The sequence below is a fragment of the Chiloscyllium plagiosum genome, unplaced genomic scaffold (genome assembly GCF_037043375.1).
Source record: "Chiloscyllium plagiosum isolate Xiang-an unplaced genomic scaffold, Cpla_swu_hap1 HiC_scaffold_12, whole genome shotgun sequence".
NCBI classification, from domain to species: Eukaryota; Metazoa; Chordata; class Chondrichthyes; order Orectolobiformes; family Hemiscylliidae; genus Chiloscyllium; species Chiloscyllium plagiosum.
In genome coordinates this window covers 36,885,919-36,907,928 of record NW_028270150.1, presented here as the reverse complement: position 1 = coordinate 36,907,928, position 22,010 = coordinate 36,885,919, and the positions used below count along the sequence as shown (strand labels likewise).

The 22,010-nt window shown below is 36.8% G+C and overlaps 1 protein-coding gene across 50 annotated transcripts in view; it reads left to right on the top strand.

Annotated features, from left to right (window-relative positions):
- The window catches only part of abi3bpa (ABI family member 3 binding protein a), a 350,635-nt gene that overhangs the window by 153,718 nt on the left and 174,907 nt on the right, over positions 1 to 22,010 (top strand). For 38 of the 50 annotated variants that reach the window (XM_087992632.1, XM_087992635.1, XM_087992644.1 and 35 more), the window contains 7 exons: positions 672 to 716; positions 4,884 to 4,964; positions 8,541 to 8,630; positions 9,213 to 9,344; positions 15,595 to 15,684; positions 18,045 to 18,134; positions 18,688 to 18,780. In XM_087992632.1, the coding sequence (XP_087848758.1) occupies positions 672 to 716; positions 4,884 to 4,964; positions 8,541 to 8,630; positions 9,213 to 9,344; positions 15,595 to 15,684; positions 18,045 to 18,134; positions 18,688 to 18,780 (621 nt within the window). The remainder of the gene's footprint in view (positions 1 to 671; positions 717 to 4,883; positions 4,965 to 8,540; positions 8,631 to 9,212; positions 9,345 to 15,594; positions 15,685 to 18,044; positions 18,135 to 18,687; positions 18,781 to 22,010) is intronic. The other 12 variants (XM_087992682.1, XM_087992643.1, XM_087992650.1 and 9 more) reach the window with 9 other exon arrangements.

The window sequence follows — 22,010 nt, the reverse complement described above, 5'->3', positions numbered from 1 at the left end:
TCGATAATCATGGTATGAAAGTTTCTTGTAGCATGTTCTGAAATATAATTATTTAAACATTAGTCAGTGACAACCTAGTATTGGAACTGAGAGACAACAAAATGGTGATCAAGCACAAAACTTCCTTTTTGCAAAGGCCAGTGACAGCTAGTCACAGTTTGACAACCACGTCCTTGATCACATGACTGCACATATAACTCTTCAGCGGCAAAAACAGAAATTGCCTGAGAAACTTAGCAGGTCAATCAATGTCTGTGGAGAGAAAACAAAGTTAACATTTAAGGTCCAGTGACCCTTCCTTCTGATCTCACTCTTCAGCTTCTGTTGTTAGGATGCTGAATGAAGAATGTAGTTAAATGTGTGGACTTGCTGTTTTGAACTCATCATTTTTTGAGTCAAAACATTTCCTTAAAGATGTGGTTAATTAATCATTATCAGTAGTAAGCTTTAATGCCTATTTACTAAGTTAATTGCTTAGAATATAACTTAAATTATTTCTGGCCAGCCTTATTTTGATAATGTGACCTGTATTCTCTATGTTATGATTTCTTCCTGTACTAAACTTGCTATGTCAGTTTATTTAAATAATTTGTGAAAGTAATTTGTTTTCTCCATGTATCATACAGAAATTCAGGTAAAATCCTTCAACAGTTAATTTTTATTTACTTCAGGCACAACATCTGTTTTAGATCCCATGGAAACCCAGAAGTTCTCAGGTAGTTGGAAAAAGAGTTAACCTGAATGTCAGATTTTTCCTAGTTGCAGCAAAATGCATGTTGTATATTTGTTTATATACCAACAACTGTCAGTTCTAATGCTTTTGCAGCTTCTAAGGATTTGGATATTATTAACTGAGTGTTCTGGCACCTGATGTGCTGCATGTCCACTACACAATGTATAAAAAATGCTTTTACAGAGCAAGTCAATTTGTCATCATAATTGGCTGTTAAGAGTTAATTGAATGCACTGTTATGGAGCCAATAAATGGTGTGATTATCTCGTGTTATTTAATCAGTGCGCTTGCATGAAGCGTATTACATGGACACTAAAAACTTGCATGTAAATGAGTCAAAGTCAACAAATTTGGTGGAATATTACAAAATACTGTATTTGCTTGGTTCATATTCACTTCCAAGATATAATTCTATCCCTCCCACTTTTAGTTAGTTGTATCTTTCTGTAGATGTCTCCATACTGTGACTGTCTCACCAAATGGGAAAGGTGGAGTCTATGTCCAAGCCAAAGCCAATGGTGTTTGAATTTATCCATTGATGATTTAAAATGGCATATATATTAATCTGCCCTTTACTTTCTGTAGTTTCCATAAGAAAAGTGCTCTTCTCCATTGTCTCTTTCTCTTCATAATATAGTTCAAGCATCGTGATGTGGAGATTCATAGACCACGTTTACTTTCTACAAGCGTGTTTACACAATGATACTGAAACAGGAGCAAACATATCAAATACTCTGCAAGAAAAGACCTGTTGGTCCATCAAGCCTTCCCTACATTTGTAATAACTGGAAACTATGCATCAATCCACCATGAACCAAATACATTTGCAATCTTTTTAGAGAGGCAAAAACCTAGAGGAAAAAAGAAACCCAGGATCAGAAAGAAAGAAAATTTGGAAAGTTTTTCTCCAATAGAATCTGATCTGGGCAATTACATTGAACAAGTGTTATCTTTCCTTACTTTCTTCATGATGTGATCTTTGCCCCATGTCAGGCACCAATATGTATATCTCTTCAAGGACACACCAGCTTGCAATGTATCCCAGAGACTCATTACCCCTAAGGAAAGAGAGGCCACACATCATTCAATCTATTTCTATTCTTACATACTTCAAACATGTCCCTTGGTCCTCTACAATATAAAACTGTCATTGAGGAATTCCAGGAAAAATTGACATGACTGAGAATTCAGAACTGTCCACTTGAAACAACAACAAAATACTGTGGATACTGAAAATCAAAAATAAAAGCAGAAAGTACGAGAGAAACTCAACAAGTCTGGCAGCATTTGTGTGGAGAGAAACAGAATTGACATTTTGAGTCCAATGTGATGTTTCTTTGGAACTGAAGTTTCTGCCAGACATACTGAGTTTTTATTTTGAAAGCAGTCTTTGTGCACTGAACAGTTGTCATTATTATCCTTCTGTATTGAAATGAGACCTGGACTGTGTTTCACATGGAAGAATACTGGAGAAATTCTTTCAGCACTGCCTCTGCGACATTCTCCGCATTCAATGGAAGGATTGTCAAACCACTACTTCAATGGACTGGTCATTGAGTGCACATGGGTAACAATCATTTTCCCTGCAAAGTCTGTCTTTCTTGATGCTCAAATGACCAATATTCCAAGGAAGAACAAAAAGGCAATGCACTGAAACTCTTCTTGGAACCAGATAACATTAGCACTAATGATTGGGAGGAGCTTTCTACAGTCACTAATCTATCCATCAAATTGCTATACTTCAAGTCCTAATGCCTTAACAGTGATGCAGAGTGACAGAAAAGGACAGAAAAAGAACAAATCTTGCACTTTGGATTCCAGTAACTCATGAGGTACCCTGCCCCATGTCGACAAAGAGTCTTGGTAGGAAATAAGCCTATTGTCAAATGAAGAAACATGTGATCTTCAATAGATATCATGCTCAACTTGAAGGATAACTGATGAAGAAATCTGCCCTATTCCATAATAGACATACAAGGTCTTTAAACTTGCATCAGTATCTGAGGCTCTTTAAGCTAAGATTCATTTTTGAGGTTCTTCACTGATCCCTTTCCCAAGGTCACTGTTTCACTCATGATGTGCGGATACCAACAGTTAACACAGTACTGTAGATCCTCTCTGACCAGCAACCAGTATGGAGATAGAATTTGTATCTTTTGAGTTATGATGACTGGTTTAATTAATTCACCTAATATCCCTTGAGCTGTAGTATCAACATGCTGGTTGTGTACTTTCAGTGATGAGCACAATAACACTTGGATCATTTTCTCTTTCAAACACATTCAAACAAGTTCCCTGCAAGTCATAGAAACATAGGAAGCAGGAGCAGAACTAGACCATTGAGGGGCGGCACGGTGGCACAATGGTTAGCACTGCTGCCTCACAGTGCCAGAAACCTGGATTCAGTTCCCGCCTGAGGCAACAGTCTATGTGGAGTTTGCACATTCTCCCCGTGTCTGCATGGGTTTCCTCCCACAGTCCAAAGATGCGCAGGTTAGGTGAGTTGGCCATGCTAAATTTCCCATAGTGTTAGGTGAAGGGATAAATGTAGGGGAATGGGTCTGGGTGGGTTGCTCTTCGGAGGGTCGGTGAGGACTTGTTGGGCCAAATGGCCTGTTTCCACTCTGTAAGTAAGTAATCTAAACCCCTCAAACTAGTTCTGCCATTCAACTGGATTGTGGCCAATTTTCTCACTGTCATCTTCCTGCTTTATCCCTATGCCCATTGATATCTTTAATATCTGGACATCTATCATTTTATCTTGAAGTAAGTATTGATTGAGTCTTTACTACCCTCTCGGGCAGGGAATTTCAAAGATTCAAAGGAAGTCCCCCTCTTCAGAGTCCTAGCTGACCTACCTTTTATTCTGAGACTTTGTTCCTAGTTCTATACTCCACAGTTAGAAGAAACATAATTTCTAGATCTATCCTGTTGTACACTTCAATGAGATCTCCTCTCTTCGAAATGCTAAAGAATAACAGCCTAGTCTTCTTAGTCTGACCTTAGAGGGCAGTTCCACGATGCCAGGGCTGAAACTTCACTGCTTCCCTCTGTGGGAAATATATCTGTCCTTGGGTATGGAGTCCAAAAGTGTATTCACTATTTCACATGTTCTCTTAATTATTAGACAATTTTGCACAAATGCAACAATTGTCTTTACCCCTGGAGCCAAAGCCTTTTGCAGTTGCTTCCCTTATTACTTACTGCACCTGCATGTTAGTATTCAGTGACTTATGAACCTGGGCACCCAGATTCCTTTTGGGTATCAACAAATCCCAAAATGAGAAATGTATAAGAACCAGAACAAACCTGACAAGGTATACATGGGAACGATGTTTCCTCTTTTGCTGAGTGCAGAGTTAGAGAGCTCTTTTAAAAATTAGGGATCTCCTATTTTGGACAGAGATTTTTTTTCTATCAGAGAGTTCTGTGATGTTGGAACTCTCTGTCTCTGAGTTGGTGGAGATGGGGGTCATTGAATATTTTTAAGAAACAGATTGACTCTTGTTAGGCAGGCACATAAAAATTTATTGGGTAAATAGGAATGTAGAATTCAAATCACAAGCCGCTCAACCGTGACCTTGTTGAATGACTGAGTAGGTATGAGGGTCTAAATGGCCTGCTTCTACTCATAATCTGTGTGTTTATATTCCACTGAGGAGCTTTCATTTCTCTTTGTAATTATACCTGCACATTCCATACCTCTATCATATATTTCAGTTATCTCCTTATAACCAATAGAACAACTCCTCCCATTTACTTTCTGCAGCCGCTAACAGAGTGTGGAAAGATTTCTTCTGGGCAGCACTTTTTTTTGGCTAAAGGAAATATCAATCTTGATCCAACTGTTTTTAAGAATTATTATGCAACTTCACTTCAGGTTTTGTATGACTGGAAGCCCATTTCATGCATCCACTACTCTGCAGAACTGAAGTATCTTCCTTAATCTTATTGAATGCTTGCAATGACTTGTTTTTTGTTCTTAGTCAAGATAAGCCTGCTTGTGTTGCATCAATTCACTGCCCTACAGTGCTGTGCATTGCCAAGTTACTCAATACTATTCAATTTGACTCAACCATAAATGTCATGCATAAATTAATGTGCGTAAGTTCAGAGTGTTTATTTGCTTTCTTTTGAAAAAAACTTGCAGAACCTGAGATACCATCTTCCAGCCGTGGATCTTTCCATCCAACATCAGATCCTGATGCCATGAATAATCAGGAATTCAAAGGTAGTTCAGTGATGCATCGCTATGTAGGTTACGTCTTTCAGTGTAAATAATGCATGCATTTTCAGTGTACTGTGCACATTTATATGCTATCATTTTTACCCTGTTCATAGGTTATAAATTTCAAGGTTAGCATGAAGTGCCTATATGATGTAATTTGGTATGCAAAGTGACTTCGCAAGCATTTGCCTACTCGGCATTTGGTTAAAAATTCTCAAAAGAATGGTTCTGTAATGCAGTAAATTACAATTCTGTATAATTAGTTAAAGATGATTGGAAACCTACATAATAGAGTTTTTTCAACATTTGACTGGTCTTTACAATTGCTTGGGTTGAATAATATTGAAAAACTGTATTGCATAGTGAATGCATTTTCTGTTATTTATTCATTGAATGGCATCTTTTTCACTTCCAAAAAGTCAAACACAAACTATAGTTTCATCCCTTTTTTGAAAAATAATTTTTGTTCTTTTCTTTCTCCAATGATTTATTCCTTTTTATAAAATATATAGACAAATGGTCCATTCACAGGTACTTGCTGCAGACTATTTTGAACAGGTTCCATAGGGATGTGGAGGAAAACTGGGCTGATTTTGGTTGCTTGTGGGTCAGGAACTCTAGTTCTATTTTGTTCCTACCTTATTGAAATTGGCAGCACACTGTATGAGAAGCCATAAACATAGACTGTCTTTTGTCTTTTGTGCAGTGTATTACTGCATCAATGCATTATACATGATGCATTCTCAAGTCATTTGAAATGGTTACAATCACAGTTTTAGGCATTGGAATGTGTTATTTGCAATGTCTATATTGAATTGTGGAATTTGGGGTTTTAATGTCTTTTATTCACAGTACAATAGCAAGCATCTTTTTCAAAGTGATTATGGGCATTTCTAGTACATTGCTTGTGCTTGTATATGTGTGTATCTATAATATATGCAAAGTACATGCCAATAACGTTGATTTTAGAATGCTATAGTGTTTATATATTGCACATAATCCACGCTGGAAGCATTAAAGGCTAAGGATTGAAAAATAAAGCTTAAAAAGGTCCTAGTAAAGCAATGTGGTCAAGATGAGAAAACCTCTCTTGATCTAACTTGAAGTGCTATAGTTCTTTACAGTGCAATCTCTACTTTTGGTCTTTGGGACGTATCTCCTGGTGAATTCACGATTTTAGTTCCTAACCAAAGTATGGAAAAGTGTTTTGTCCTCTGAGATTTTTACATGTGAACAAAACTATAGAAGTCAATTCTTCCAATTTTTAAAATATTCTTCCCATTTATCCTATTCTTTAGAATAATTAATGCCACGAGATATTCCATGTGGAAGTCTTAGTTTTTCTATTGAGCTTTCTGAACATCATCTGTATGCATGCTGACTTCCTGTTCAAGCAGCCATTGATTAACAGGGCAGCTACCATATCTATCCATCCATTCATGGTCAAAACATATTGCTGCTTTTGTTTCCCCTTTTAATATCACTTCTGGCTTCAATCTCCCAACAGTTGTTCTTTCTGAGGATTCTGGTCTGCTACGTGTTTCCACAGGACATCTTGACATAAGAATTTTTAACAATAGAATGTAATAAAAAGAGAAGTAGCAATAGTGAGAATTGGTGGGGAGAAAAGTACAAAATAGGAAAATTAAAATGTCATACCAGCATTGGAAGGAAAGTATCAGAATAAACTGAAGGGTGGGTGGGGAGAGGTTGAGCATGAGTGCAGAGAGTGCCACTGCAAAGCAAATGTTATCTAGTTTTACAGTTAACATCCATAGTAATGGAGGCCCTCGAATGCCCATTGTTGTCTGTGTCTATGTTTTCTTTTCTCTATTTGGAACAAAATAGTTCCTTAGTTTCTTTCCCAGACTGTCAAGTTTAAATAAAATTCGAAAGAACTGTGGATGTTGTAAATCAGAAACGAAAACAGAAATTATTGGAAAAGCTCAGCAGGGTAATTTTGATTTCTCTTCACAGATGCTGCCAGACCTGCTGAGCTTTTCCAGCAACTTCTGTTTTTTGTCAAGTTTAAATGTCTGTTTCGCGTTGTGGCATTGCTACCTCAAAGCTGTTTTGTGTCACTCTTGTTACATAGCTTGTTTATGCTCCATTCTATTACACTGGTCTGGACAATGTCTTGATCACCGAAAAATATTACATTTGATTTTAGTCATAGTGTGCATGTCAGTTTTATTTGATTTTTTGAAAATGAATTGCAGAATCTAAGGTATGATCCTTCAATGTATCATTTGTCAATCCAACTTGTAAACCTGTTGCCCCAGACATGTAATTATTCACTGGTAGTTTGATAATTGCATCATAGAACTATGTTTTATAGAGAATTAGATGTGCTACCTCTAAAAATATTGGCATCCTACATTGTAGATTGGTATACTGTAATAATATGAATAAGTCCTTGCAAATCAAATTTTATGATTAGTAGAACTTAGAAGAAACATTGCATCAATAATTTTGCATTTACCAGAAATACGACTGTTGCTAGATGTCAAGTAGCATATCTGTAGTCAGGATATTACTTTAAAACAGTGTATTACCTGAGTATTAAATTAAATCCAGGCTCATTATTTCAGCCAGGAAGATTGTTTAGCCAATATGCTGCATCTAACTGAGGAAACAGTTACTTCACATGGGAAGAATTTTTGTTTCCTATAATTGGCTGTGTGTCTCAGTTGGTAAATTGCTACTATTTACTTTTGGTGGTTTGGATAGGCATATTTCTGGTTCCATTATTTTAATTTATTTCTTGGATCCTGATTAAGAAATATTAAGTATTCTTTGAAAAGTGTTGTTTCATGTTTATATTTGAAATCTTATTTCTTACTTTCTGTTTCCTTTAATTGGCTCTCATTGGTTGAATTCTATTGATTATTAGACAATAGGAAGTTTTGGGTCTAAAACCAAAAATCGCAGTTTAAGTGTATGCCTTTGCCTTAAAATCATTTTAAATGGTTTATGCAAGATGAGTTATGCATTTCAAAATTGAATGAATTTTCAGTACTCTATCCATCTCTTAGATGCTGTTTTTTAATATTTTTGTCCTTAACCTGAAGTCTTTCCACGAGATTAAAATGCATTTGTCATAGATTTTGACAGAGCGCATTTTATTTAGCCAAATGAAATACTATCAATTGATAGCATATTCTTATTTAATTACTTACTATCAATTTGGTGACTTTTTGTCCTTTGCTATCTCCTCTAAAAGGTAGGTACTAGAAATAATTCATGATTAGAGTGAACTTCTTGACTAGTTACCATGTTTGAGGGGTGGTGTTGGGGTGGGAATATGAGAAGTTGTTCGATGGACACATTTCTGAGTTGTTGCCCAAATTACCTTGAGTTTTGTATAAGGTGTCTTATAGGAGTTGGTTTTTTGGAGAGGTTGGAATGTGTACACTGTGATACACAAGATATTATAACTGTGTGGAGCGGGATGATGGGCCAGGTCTTTTGTTGTTTACCATCATTCATACCTTCATAAAATCATTAACACAATTGCTATGAATTTCTATATTATTAGCAATCAGACATTTGTTTTTGTTTCTGTGAACAACATTGCAGAACCTGAGTTTCCTTCTGCTACTAGTTCATTTTCGTCCAGTTCAAATTTGGCTTCCAAACTTGATGTCACAGACGCGGAACAGTTCACAGGTAGCTGAGCAAATACAGCATGGGAAGCAATTTTGCTGTAGCTACTGTAACGAGCATATTCATTTTGCATATTATTTGCAGATATAAACATCAGTACAGTATGCTCAATGGCTTATTCACTGCTGACAGAAATGTTCATTTGTCACATATGAGCATGCACCAGCACAAAGTGCATTGTCTGCTCAACGGCTTAGCAGAGCATTTATAAGCATTGTGTTCAGTGATAAGTAAAGCCTACCTTGCATGGGTACAACATGTTATTTGAATAAGAGACAAATCATTGCTTGGAAGAAATATGTTGTTTGTCCATGTGTCTTTTTTGGCTGGTTACCTGCATCATGTAGAATATTATGTGTACCTTCTATTTCAACACCTTTTGCTTTGATCATAGACACTGTGCAAAATATGTTTATTTGTGTTGCAGCATGGATTTTATGCACTGTTGCTTAATGAGGTATATTGGTGCAGCTGCTACACAATTCCTTATCTGAAATTTAGTCTGCCGACTGTTTGCATGAATTGTGCTCCTTTGGCCAAATTAAGCTTTCCTACAGATGGTGAGTACTTTGTTCCCTCTTGAAGAAATGTTTTCAGATGTGTTAAAAGGTGTATTTTTTCCGGGAATGAAAACAGAACATGAGGAGCCATTCACCAAAGACTCATTTTCACATACTGCTTCTGAAACTGATAAGATGAATAACCAACAATTCCCAGGTAGTGCCATTAATATATGTAAAATAGATATGTATGATTTCTTCACTGTACCATATCATAGTTTAATATGTTCATAATTACTATGTGTTATAATAATAGCATTAATTAGAATTCCTTAATTCATTTTGACAGTAAATTTCATTTTCAATTAACAATTAACAAGAGTATTTATGTAATATACATTTCTTGAGCCGTAAACTAATTTTGTTTTATCGTTGATTTTTAACGAAGTAGTTTGCTCGGAAAACATATTGTATCACATCCATTGTTCTTTATTCTCATTCTATATTGAATCCTTTATAAATCTACTTAAATCAAGTATAATATGACTATGTAGCTGTTGTTTGATTTTGGTATATTACGTGAAAATATTTTGTTTTAATGGGATTTTGGCAGTCCAGTTTTTGTTGCTCATTCCTAATTGCCTTTGAACTGAATAGTTTTCTAGGTCATTTTAGTGGACAGCGGATTTTGAGAAGATTTGTAGCTCAGGTTGAGGTTCTGGATGTAAGTTTGCTTGCTGAGCTGGAAGGTTCATTTTCAGACATTTCATCACCATACCAGGTAACATCATCAGTGAGGCACAGGTTTAGATTAGATTCCCTACAGTGTGGAAACAGACTCTTTGGCCCAACCAGTCCACACCGACACTCCGAAGAGTAACCCACCCAGACCCATTTCCCTCTGACTAACACACTTGACATTATGGACAATTTAGCATGGCCAATTCACCTGACCTGCACATCTTTGGACTATGGGAGGAAACCCACGCAGACACAGGGAGAATGTGCAAACTCCACACTAACAGTCACCTGAGGCTGGATCGAACCTGGGACACTGGTGCTGTGAAGCTACAGTGCTAACTACTGAGCCACCGTGCCACCCCAGTTGAAGTGATAAACCTATTAGGACTGATAGGAGGAGAAATTTATTCACTCAAAGAATGGTAAACCTGTGAAATTCACTATCACCGAAGTGGTTCAGACCAAAATATTGTGTTTTCAAGGAAGTAGATATAGGTATGGCTAAACAGATCAAGGGGAGGTCAGATTAGGAAATTGACCTCAGCCACGATCGTACTGCATGGCAGAGCAGGCTCAAGATGTTGAATGAGCCGACTCTTGCTCCTTTCTTCTGCTTCTTCATGCATCATTGCTCTACAGAAAGAACTGTTAGATTATCAGAAAAGTAATAACCATTTCTACATGCGCACACACACAGAAACAAACAAACATTATATGGATACATGCTGAATCATGTAGTAGGAATCAGGTACAAAATACTGTGTTAATGACCTGCTGTTCATTTACTGTGGTGATGTCATTTCCTGTTATTTTTCTCAGAACATTGTAAATGGGGTCCAAGTCAATGTGATTGTTGATAGAGTTCTGGTTGGAATGCCATGCTTCTAGGGATTATTATCTGTGACCCTGCAAGAACTGTAACAAACACTACATTGGGCAAACAGGCAGAAAACTAGCCACCAGGACACATGAACATCAACTAGCCACAAAAAGACATGACCCACTCTCACTAGTATCCTTACATAAGGATGAGGAAGGACACCACTTCGACTGGGACAACACATCCATCCCCAGACAAGTCAAACAGAGACACTCACAAGCATTCCAACCGGAACTCTATCAACAAACACATTGACTTGGACCCATTTACCACCCTCTGAGAGAAAGAACAATAAATGCAATCACCACAGCAAGTGACATCACCACAAGAAATTACATCACCTATTCAAGGAAACCTAAACACATAAATAGAAAGCAGGTCACTAACACCAGTGCTTCACCGGAGGCTCACTGATGACGTTACCTAGTATGGTGATGAAACGTCTGAAAGCAAACCTTCCATTTTAATGGACAGTTAAGATTCAACTATATTGCTGTGGGTCTGGAGTCAAATGTAGGCTAGACTGGGTAAGAATGATAAATTTTCCTCCCTTAAAGGGTATTAGTCAAATGATGGGATTTTATTTTAAAAAATCACTATTGATGACCATAAAAATATTATTGAGACTAACTTTGCAATGTAATCCAAAATGATACTGCAAATGGAGATGATTGCTGGTTTAAACAAAACAATAGGTTTATTCTGCAAGGGAAACAGAATTCCAAGTGACTTCTTCCCTGATGGCAATTTGAGTCATATGCTCATACATCTTGCTGTCTCATTGGTTATAGAATAGGTGTAATTATTACAAGTTTTCAGAGTTGCCTGAAGCTCCTTGGATGCTGCCTGAACTGCTGTGCTCTTCCAGCACCACTAATCCAGAATCTGGTTTCCAGCATCTGCAGTCATTGTTTTTATCATGTTCTTACTAGTGCATTATAAAGTGAAATACCCTTAACCTGGTGCGCATTCCTTCATGCTGGGGCCTTTTTGTCCCATTAATGGAGCCCCTGATGTGCAACAGTGGCATCTGGTCTGTCTTTGAAAGCACCTTACCTCATCCAGCCACGGCAATCATCTCATCTGCAGTATCAATGGTGTACATCCTTTTATGTTGCAGAGGGGTTTCTCACAATCCATCATATAGCCCTTTATTAAATTATGATGGTTCCTGACATTTGCAAGTATTCCGATCATGTCCCTTTGTGTGTTACCCTGATTGCTTCTTTTCCTATTCAGATTACTGTAGTTAGTGTGCTTCCAATGTTAAATGATGTGAGTTCTTCTATCCCCTTGTCAGTGTTTTCAGCTTTGTGATGCACTTATTTATTTGACTTAATTTCTGTATCTGCTCTTCCAACCAAAACATTTGTAATTCTAGATTTATCAATATCTTTAAATTCTACCAACTGCCATGGTGGGATTTCAAACCATGATACCAGAGCATTAGCGCAAGACTCATTGCTAGTGTGATGACATTAGCACTATATCACTGTCACCCTGTCTACATAAGCTGGACAACCCTGAGTATGTGAGAAATTACATTGACAACCAATTTAGGATTGTCAGTTGGGCTCAATGTGATACACTTATGGGTAATAGAAGCTACATAGATTAATACATAGGGCCCTGTTATTTGCAAACAGACAGAACATGTAAAGACATTGCACTTGTTTAAACTCCATAAAATAGCTGACAGCCATTCCATAGTTAATTTCTCAGAACAAGGTCCTCACCAATCAGAGTCAATCTACTGGTTGAAAATTAAAACACAACTTGGTTGTTAACTGTTGATCAGTGTGAATTGGTAGAGGCATTGTCATGAAGAGTGCACCAATCAGGACACTCCTCTCATGCAGTATCAATGTTGATTTCCCCCATGAATTTGTATTTATCTGAACTGTTCTGATGAGAGCAAGACAAAAAAGCTTCAAAAATGTGTTTTTTCAATAATACTCAAGTTCTGTACTACCAAACATCTATTTATATGAACATTCTTTTTGATAATTCTATTTTAACCCATGTAACTTAAGTAACAGTACTCCAAAATTATGCAATGTTGATTGATCTATTGTGGCATTGAGTGAGAAAGTCCTTTTTAACCCATAAGAGCAGCTGGCCAGTATGATTCCCATAAGGTCAGATATCATGCATCACCACACCCTCACCCCCCAATAAATCTTGTTGTTCCATGACAGAGATTTTCTTCTCTTTATGCCATCTCTTGTTCAAAAGACTCTTCCTCTCTTTCTTACATTCTTACTTCCATTCTTTCTTATCCATCCCATAAATTGGTCACTCTGCTTTTATCTTTTCAATCCACGCTATTCAGCAGGATCTAAATTTTCTGTCTGAAAAGCTCTATGTCAAATGACATTGTTCTCTATCTATATGTCTCTCCTTTTACCCAAAAGGTACATTGCTTTTGTGATCTGTCATTCAGCCCCTCCACGCCCATTGCTTTTGTGATCTGTCATTCAGCCCCTCCACGCCCAACTATCTCTGAGCAGTTTGTTTTCTTTTCATGATCTCTGCTAGCTAATGTCACAATAGCATTGGTTCTGTTGTTAGCTGTTTAAACGGATTTGTCCTTATAAAACCATTGTTCATTTACTTCCTGTGAGGGAGTGGCCATCTGTTTTGAAACTGCGATCCAGAGGTCCACTGTTAGAAGGGACCAACACAAAATACTGGTTTGCTTTTCCCTTCAGGCTTTTTTAAACTCTGCTTTATTTTTTGACCAGTGAATATTAGATTTAGTAAATCAGATACATATCTGGCTGCACTTTGCTTGCGTGTAAAAAAAAACATTTAAACTAAAGTTGAGGGCAGTGAACGCATCATAAATTTCTATGCATTGTTTTAAGATTTATTATATTCCAAATTAACAGTAGCAAATAACAATACAAAATTGGTCCACCTTAAATTTGCTGCCTAGATCAAGTCTAAAGCTAAATTTACTATCCTAGGTTAGAGTCAGTGTGCAAATAACAAAGATTCTCAGTGTCACCTTGGGAGAAGAGTGGACAGAGGGCAAATAGCAATAGCAGAGAATACCATGATTATTGAGTATGAAAATTGCATTGATTGTTCAATGAATTCAGAAGCATCTGTTAAGGAACATGCTATAGTGACTGAGTCCTGTATCTTTAGTGGAGAAAGATGTGGGGAAAGAGCTGAAAACAAAAATGCTGGAGTTCAGTGAGTAAAGCAGCATCCGTGGAGGGAGAGCACACCAACAGTGCTCTGATGAAGAGTCATCTAGACTTGAAAAGTTAGCTTGCTCTCTCTCCACTAATGCTGCCTGACCCACTGTGATTTCCAGCATTTTTGTTTTCAGTACAGATTCCAGCATCTGCAGTAATTTGCTCCTATGATGTGGAAAGATCTTGATTCCAAGAAGAAAACATCCATAGAGGAAAACTTACGGATCCAATGTAGAATTTGAAAGACATTAGTCTCATAGAGCCAAAGAGTCACACAGCATAGAAACAGACACTTTTGGTCCAACTTTTCTGAGCCAACCAGACATCCTAAACTGACCTAGTCCCATTTGCCAGCATTTGGCCCATATCCCTCTAAACCCTTCCTATTCATGTGCCCATCCAGGTGCCTTTTAAATTGTAATTGTACCTGCTTCCTCTACTTCCTCTGGCAGCTCATTCCATGCAGGCATTACACTCTGTGTGAAAACGTTACACCTCAGGTCCTTTTTATATCTTTCCTCTCTCACCTTAAATCTATGCCCTCTAATTTTGGACTCCCCTACCCTGGGAAAAAGTGCTTGGCCATTCATCCTGTCCGTGCCCCACTTTATTTTATAAACGTCTCTTTATAAGAACTTAGTCTTTACTTTGTTTTAACTTGATGTTATAGGGAATAGGATGAAATAGCCTTACATGTGTTCCCCAGCTCTGTATTAAACTGTCACTAATGAGGTTATTGAAAGAAAACGTAACAACGCATAAATTTTGGTTAAAAAGCAAACTTGAGAGTTTTGTTAAATTTTGACTTTTAGTGCTGAGCTGAAGCTTCAATGTTAAGTTTGTTCAGTTATGCCTTAATTTTGCTTTTGGGATAATGTACCATAATATTTTTCACACACAAACCAATACAATTTGCATTTATATAACACTTTTTACATAATAAAGGTTTCAAAATGGTTCAAGAAAAAAATCATTAATCAAAATCGTATGCATTTGAAACAATTGCCTTCATTTATACTGCCAGTTAATATTCTCAGTCACAAAAATGTTGATTGCTTTGCTCCAATATTTACTCTCAAACATAAATTACTTACAAACCATTTTAATTCACCTTTCTCTGATCTAGATGCTATACATATGCCATGACTCACAAATAGCCTCAATTATTATTCTCTGAGTCCTGCAGTAAAAGCTGTCCATTGTTGAAGTAACAATGTTCACAACTGTAAAGGTTTATGATGACAGTGTAATTACTTAGCTGATCATGTCCTGAAATACATTGACTGAACAAGGAAAGTCCAAAGGAGTTGGCGTTTGTTAAGATAGTATTTTTGTTGAAAGCAAATTAGATTGCAAAAGTCTCAAAACTGATGTCCCAATCTCATTTTGAATTCAATTTGTAGACTTTGTGTTGAATAAGTCAAGTTGTGATGGTTTTGTCAAGGATGCTCACTAGTTAAATTTCACATTTAGACCAGTTTTACAGACTCATTCTGTGGTTATTACATTACGTCTTTTCCACTTCTGAACAATTAATCAACTGTGTTGAAATGGCAAGTATAAATGTCTTTTACTACAGTTGATGTCATTTATCCCATACAGTCAAACAACTTATTTCATTTTTCCAAACTACATTGCAGAATATGGGATATTAACCTCCATCATCTCAAATATTATCACTTTACGTACGACCTCTGAATCTGATGCCATGGACAACCAAGAATTCACAGGTAGTTGTAGTAATGGGTATGATGTAGTGATGAAATTCATTGTAGAAAGCGATATTTAAATGGTTGGATGAGCTGTTTTGTAGGGTCAATATACTCTTTTTTATTAAGTATGCCGACTAAAATTGAACACCAGTTTTGAAGGTGTCATCCACTGTTTGTTGACATATGCTTTATTTGTTCTCATTTTGTCTCCATCGAACCTTTCATTTTAATAATTACATTTGAATGATTATATACTTCTTGCGTTTGTCTTAATCAACTTGAATTTAACGTGTGTTGCTTTTTTCAGCTGGATGAATCGTTTTGTAAATTTTATAACTTCTTTCACTTACTTTTCATTAGTTTCTTTCATGTTCTACATGAAACAATGGAGGTGAAATTTCAATCATATTGAGAGATTCTGGAGACCTGGTTATAGCGAGTATTAAAGGCCTTTTGTAAACACTAAGCATTTTTATCTGTTACTCTCTGCAGGTAAGGGTTAGAGGATAACAGGGTGACTATCAAACAGTGAATCCCTGCAACTGTTCACTAGCAGGATGGCACACAGGACAAAATTGAACTCTCACCAAACAAACCTCTTAGTGATTGTTGCAGGAATTTTAAGTTTCTTTAGTAGTCAAGTTAAAATTATAAAATAAACTTGGTATTTAGATATAATTTATTAAATAAATTAATTTGTTGTTAACAGAACAATTGTCTAAAATATGATCAGTTTTCTCCAGGTATGGAGTATTGAAACCAGGTGACCTACTTTACATATCACAGTTGTCAGTTTATTAAATAATCATAAACCAATGAAATAAGATAGCAATCTAATGAATCAATGTAAATAAGGGTTAAATATCTGTTCTTTTGTCTGCTTTTATATCATATTAGAGGATTTGAGCTACAGGGAAAGGCTGAACCGGCTGGGGCTGTTTTCCCTGGAGCGTCGGAGGCTGAGGGGTGACTTTCTAGAGGTTTACAAAATAATGAGGGGCATTGATAGGGTAAATAGACAAAGCCTTTTCCCTGGGGTGGGGGAGTCCAGAACTAGAGGGTGTAGGTTTAGGGTGAGATGGGGAAAGATATAATAGAGACCTAAGGGGCAACTTTTTCACACAGAGGGTGGTACATACATGGAATGAGCTGCCAAAAGTGGTAGAGGCTAGTACAATTGCAACATTTAAAAGGCATTTGGATGGTATATGAGTAGGAAGAGTTTGGAGGGATATGGGCAGGATGCTGGCAGGTGGGATTAGATTGAGTTGGGATATCTGGTCAGCATGGATGGATTGGACCGTGCTGCACATCTCTATGACTCTATATCAGCCCTATGTAGTTCATTCATTAAATGCATGACTTGTTCATATGCAATATAGTTCATTTCTTCATGTTTTCACTTGCCAGTAAATTTATAATGTGAAAAATGACTCTATTTCCTGCCATTTGGCAATGTATCAATTAGCATTTTCTCAGGTTTTGACAAAACCACGCTTAAACATTGCTTTGGAACAGCATGGTAGCTCAGTGGTTAGCACTACTGCCTCACAGCACCAGGGACCTGGGGTTCAATTCCTACCTTGGGAGACTGTCTGTGTGGAGTTTATATATGCTCCCTGTGTTTGCGTGGGTTTCCTTCAGGTGCTCTGGTTTCCTCCTACAATCTAAAGATGTGCAGGTCAAATGAATTGGCCATGCTAAATTGCCCACAGTGTGAGATGCATTAATAAGGTGTAAATGTCAGGGAATGGGTCTGGGTGGGTTACTCTTCAGAGGGTCGGTATGGAGTTGTTGGGCTGAAGGGCCTGTTTCCATACTGTAGATAAACTTAAAGTACGATACAGTGTCGGTTTCCTTCTGTAGAAAGAATATACTTCCCATTGTAGATGCATAGTAAAGATTAATGATTCTAAGCTGAGTGAGCAGTCTTATGAGTAGAGGAATGGACCTAAATAGATTGAAGCTCAGAAGAATGAGAAATTATCATATTGAAGCATATACAGTTTTTTGAGGGCTTGACAATGCAGATGTTGTTTTGCTTGATTAGTGAGCCCTTATCTCAGGATGAGAGCTCAGCCATTTAAGACTGATAAGAGGATACATTTCAGAGTGGTAACTCTTCTAAATTCTCTCCCCTAAAGGGATAATGACGCAGAATTGTTCAGTACATGCAAGTCTGCAATCTTTCATGTACTTTCATATATTAAAGGAGTCAAGGACTATGGAATAAGGGCAGTGAAGTGGTTTTGATGTAGGTGTTCAGATAGAACTTCGTTGAAGGGAAGTGCAGATTTGTTTATGGCCTTACACTTGCTCCTATACTTTTATGTTCTTATGACAGAATTTGCTTTTGATTTTCTCTTGCTAAATTACAGAACCTGAGATTCACCCCACTGTCGATTCATCAGCTACCACATCAAAAAAAAGTGATGAATTTGATTCTACACAAAGGAAGCAGATTTCAGGTAGTACATAAAAATGAATGGATAGCATGGATTTTCACTTTGTTCGAAAATGACACGTACATCATTGGTATACAACCCATGTCACTTTGTCAGTATAACTAGGCTATACACTTCCATGCCCTTGAAGGACTGAACTGTTGCAATGTGTATTGCATAGTAGTACAGAATAATAAATTAGAAAACTCTGAGTCTATATGACTCAAAGATATGTTCAAGAACAATCGTTCTGCTGTTTTGAAGCTTCTGACAGATCGGATTCAATGGTCATGTTCACATTAACTGTAATAGTAAGTCTAAATTTTGAATGGAAGTGAAATTGGAATGTTTTTATAATTAATTAAAATGTTTGAACTGATATAGGTGTATTATTTAGGTGCACTGCTTGGCTTGATCATTATATTCTGCAATGCTTGCCACTGCGTCTGTTTTTTTTTGGCTGATAAATTAGGCACGATATTAGGCAAACTACAGTGTTTATCTTCTACCAGAGGTACTATTTTGCACAGCAGTTGAGTTGATCACAGAGATGTTTTCTTTGTATTCTTTGAATAAGTTCCAGAATCTGAGGCACCATTCTCCAGCATCACACCTGTCAACAATTTAAAAACATCTAAACATGATGCCATGGACACACAACAATCCAAAGGTACTCTCAATAAGATACATGAACTGACTTTGATTTTAATATATGTGAAGTATGACAATTACTAATCTGCAATCGCATCCTTAATTCAAAATACTCCATGCCTAGCAATGACTTTGATGAGTATATTTGCAAGCAGTGGATTAGAGCCATTTGAATAGAAGTATATTATGATCGTTTATGAAACTTGTTTTCTAATTGGTAGCTTAGAACTATCTTATAATACACGAAAGGAATGTAGTACAAGATTAATATTGTGCACTCATAAGCATTGTACTTGAAATGAATATAATACTTGTCAATATCCATTGCTCAGTGTTCTTGCCATATTGAATTGACCTCATTAATTTTGGTAAAATTCCCCAGAATATTTACTGAAATAGATAGTCTTTTACTTACCATGCAGAAGAGATTGCATGGCTGTGAGTTCATGGAGAGGGTCACAGAATATAGAAGTTACACCCTGACTCTGGAGCAGGCACAATGAGCTAGTTGGTTAAATGTGGGTGACTGAGGTTTGGGCATTATGCTTTCAGCAACAGTATTATGTTTGTGTAGAATGGCTGAACTAATTTCACATGTGCAACGTTAATTTATGAATGGGACAGATTCAACTTTTAAATTATCAAACTTTGAATAATTGGTGATGGTTTTCCAATAAAAGCAAAGTGACATATTTTGGATTCATCTTTGAAAATGTTTTCTACTTGCGAGTTATTTGACAAGGCATTTTATCTCAGCAAGAATACTATCTTAAAATATTTCAATTGATTTAAAAATAGTAATGGCTTCCTCATTCATAAAAATGTATCTTGGAAAATATTAAATAATCCAAGGATTACAAAGCAAAGAATTATGTTTGTCCAGTGATTGTTGAGAAATGAGTAAACACTATATGTAGGATGAGTATTGGATATCTGTTGAGCATTGTCTAGAACATGGAGCTTACGGGAGAAATTTCCTCGACTGGTAAGGTCCTGAATTTTAATACGTCTGGAGAGGCTGTATGTGTCAGCAAAAATGGCAGTGGAGGCAGAAGGTCTGATGTCTGTCTTGTGAACCTGCCTCCCACTGTTCATGCAAGGGATAAGTATAAACATTGTACATCCAAATTTCATTAATGTAACAGCATACTTTAAAGTGCAGCTGTTTTTCAGGCCCACCTGATTTTTGGAAGGATATTGGATATATGACTTGTACACTTACAAACTGACATGAAAAGTTCTAAATTTATTAGAATTTTATGAAGTAGTAGGGTAACCCTTTGGTCAGATGCCCTTTGGGAGTCACCAAATACCCTTTGTGATTGATAAATATGTATCAAAAATGGATAAATTGATTGGAACTGCCAAGCTGTGAAGATATTTAGGTCTTTAAATGTTTGAAAAATAAACTATCTGGAGTTGTTATGAAAACCTGTGCTTGCTACTTCACTTTGTCTTTGTGATCAGTTTTAAGCTATTGCAGGGACCATGAAGAAATGCATCATTGCCTTTAAACCAGAATAATTCCTGTTGTAGCGTTTGTCTTTTCGTAAAATTCACTTTACTTAATTTTCAGATATCCTTGCCATTGGACTACACAGCCTTCTTGTATTTCATTTTGCATGGAAGGATAAAGATGACTTTCTGTTATCTAATCTCTTTGTCTTTGATGAATTTGTGAAGTGACACGTGTTTGGAACCAAATAAATTAATGCACTTTCTTTCATTTTGCCTGTGCCAGCTACAAATTGTATTAAAATGGCTTAAATTAATGAATGTTTGCAACATCTTTACTAAGGAAATACCTCAAATTTGCTGTGACCAATGAAAGTGCATTGAGACACTCATTCAAACTGAGTATGGATTATTGTAGACCAGTAGCTATTTTTCTTTAGAATAGGGAACAGAAGTTTCAGTTCAACTGTATTTACATTATTTTTAATGAGATGCTCAACCTTGCTACTATTACATACAATTTCTAACAACAGGTGTAAGGCATTGATGCAACCACTTCCTGAGGAGAAAAATGCAACACTGCACAAATTATAAAAACCTTGAACCCATGTTCTATGTGCAGTGGCCAATGCTTATAGCACGTTTAAACTCATATTAGCTTTGGGCTAGACTGAATCAGTGTACTTTGGAAAGAAGAAAATATAATTTCTCAAATCACTGGATCAAAGTTATAATTCTGATGTTTCCACCCTCCTCCTCACTGCCATACCCCTCCTAGTGTAGCTGTTGGTATGATATTCATCCAAAAAAGGTTCCGACCAAGTCAACAAGCTGCCTCAGCATGCCTGACAGGTGCCCACATTTGTTTGTATTTTTGACATGAAAGCTGAGTCCCACAATGCGATGAACTCCTGATTTAAGCATGTATCACAAGAGGATTCCCAGCATTCTGCCAGAGCCCCGGCTTAATCTTATTTTCTCCTCCATTATTTCTTGCTCAACTTTCACTTTATTAGCTTCCGGCTATACTTTTGCAAAAATTATGGAAAATTCATGTTGCTTGACTTGTTGATTTCAAAACCATGGAATGGAAATTGGTTTAAGAATGTGAGATGTTTTGAATTAGAGATTATATTATTTTGGGTTGGGAAGACTACTGTTAGTATAACAGCTGTAAATGTCCTGGAGGAAGTTGTAAATCTCAAGTTAAAACAGCTGTATAGTTGTTAATTTTTTTTCATCTTCATCTGCCAATTCTAAATTTAGGTTGCTACCTCTCCATCTTTCAAAATCCCATCGACTCTGGAAAAGAAAAAGTAATGTCCCTTCAATAGGTCTATGCATACATCTGATATGGTGCATTTGGATCAATAGGCAAGAAACTTTCTGCAAACTGTGTGTTGTTATTTTTTAGGTTATATTTCCTTCCATTGTTCATTCTTTTCCAGAATGCATCATATTTAAGAAAAAATCCATTTTAACAACACTAGAGAAAGCACTAAGGTGGCAAAGACTTCAAATGTTATCATCAATAATGGCCCGATAAACCACTTCTGCTGAGTCTGAATGAACATGACTCGTAGAATGGGTTTGTGGCAGGTGGGGAGAGAGAAAGCTAATCGATCTAGCCCTCACCAATCTACCTGCTGCACATACATATGTTGATGAGAGAATAGGTGAGAGTGACCTCTGCATGGTTTACTGAATATTTTCTTCTTGATGTGGTGTGGCATACCACTGTGCTGAATGGGATAGATTCATAATATATCAAGCAACTCAGATCGAGCATTGTGA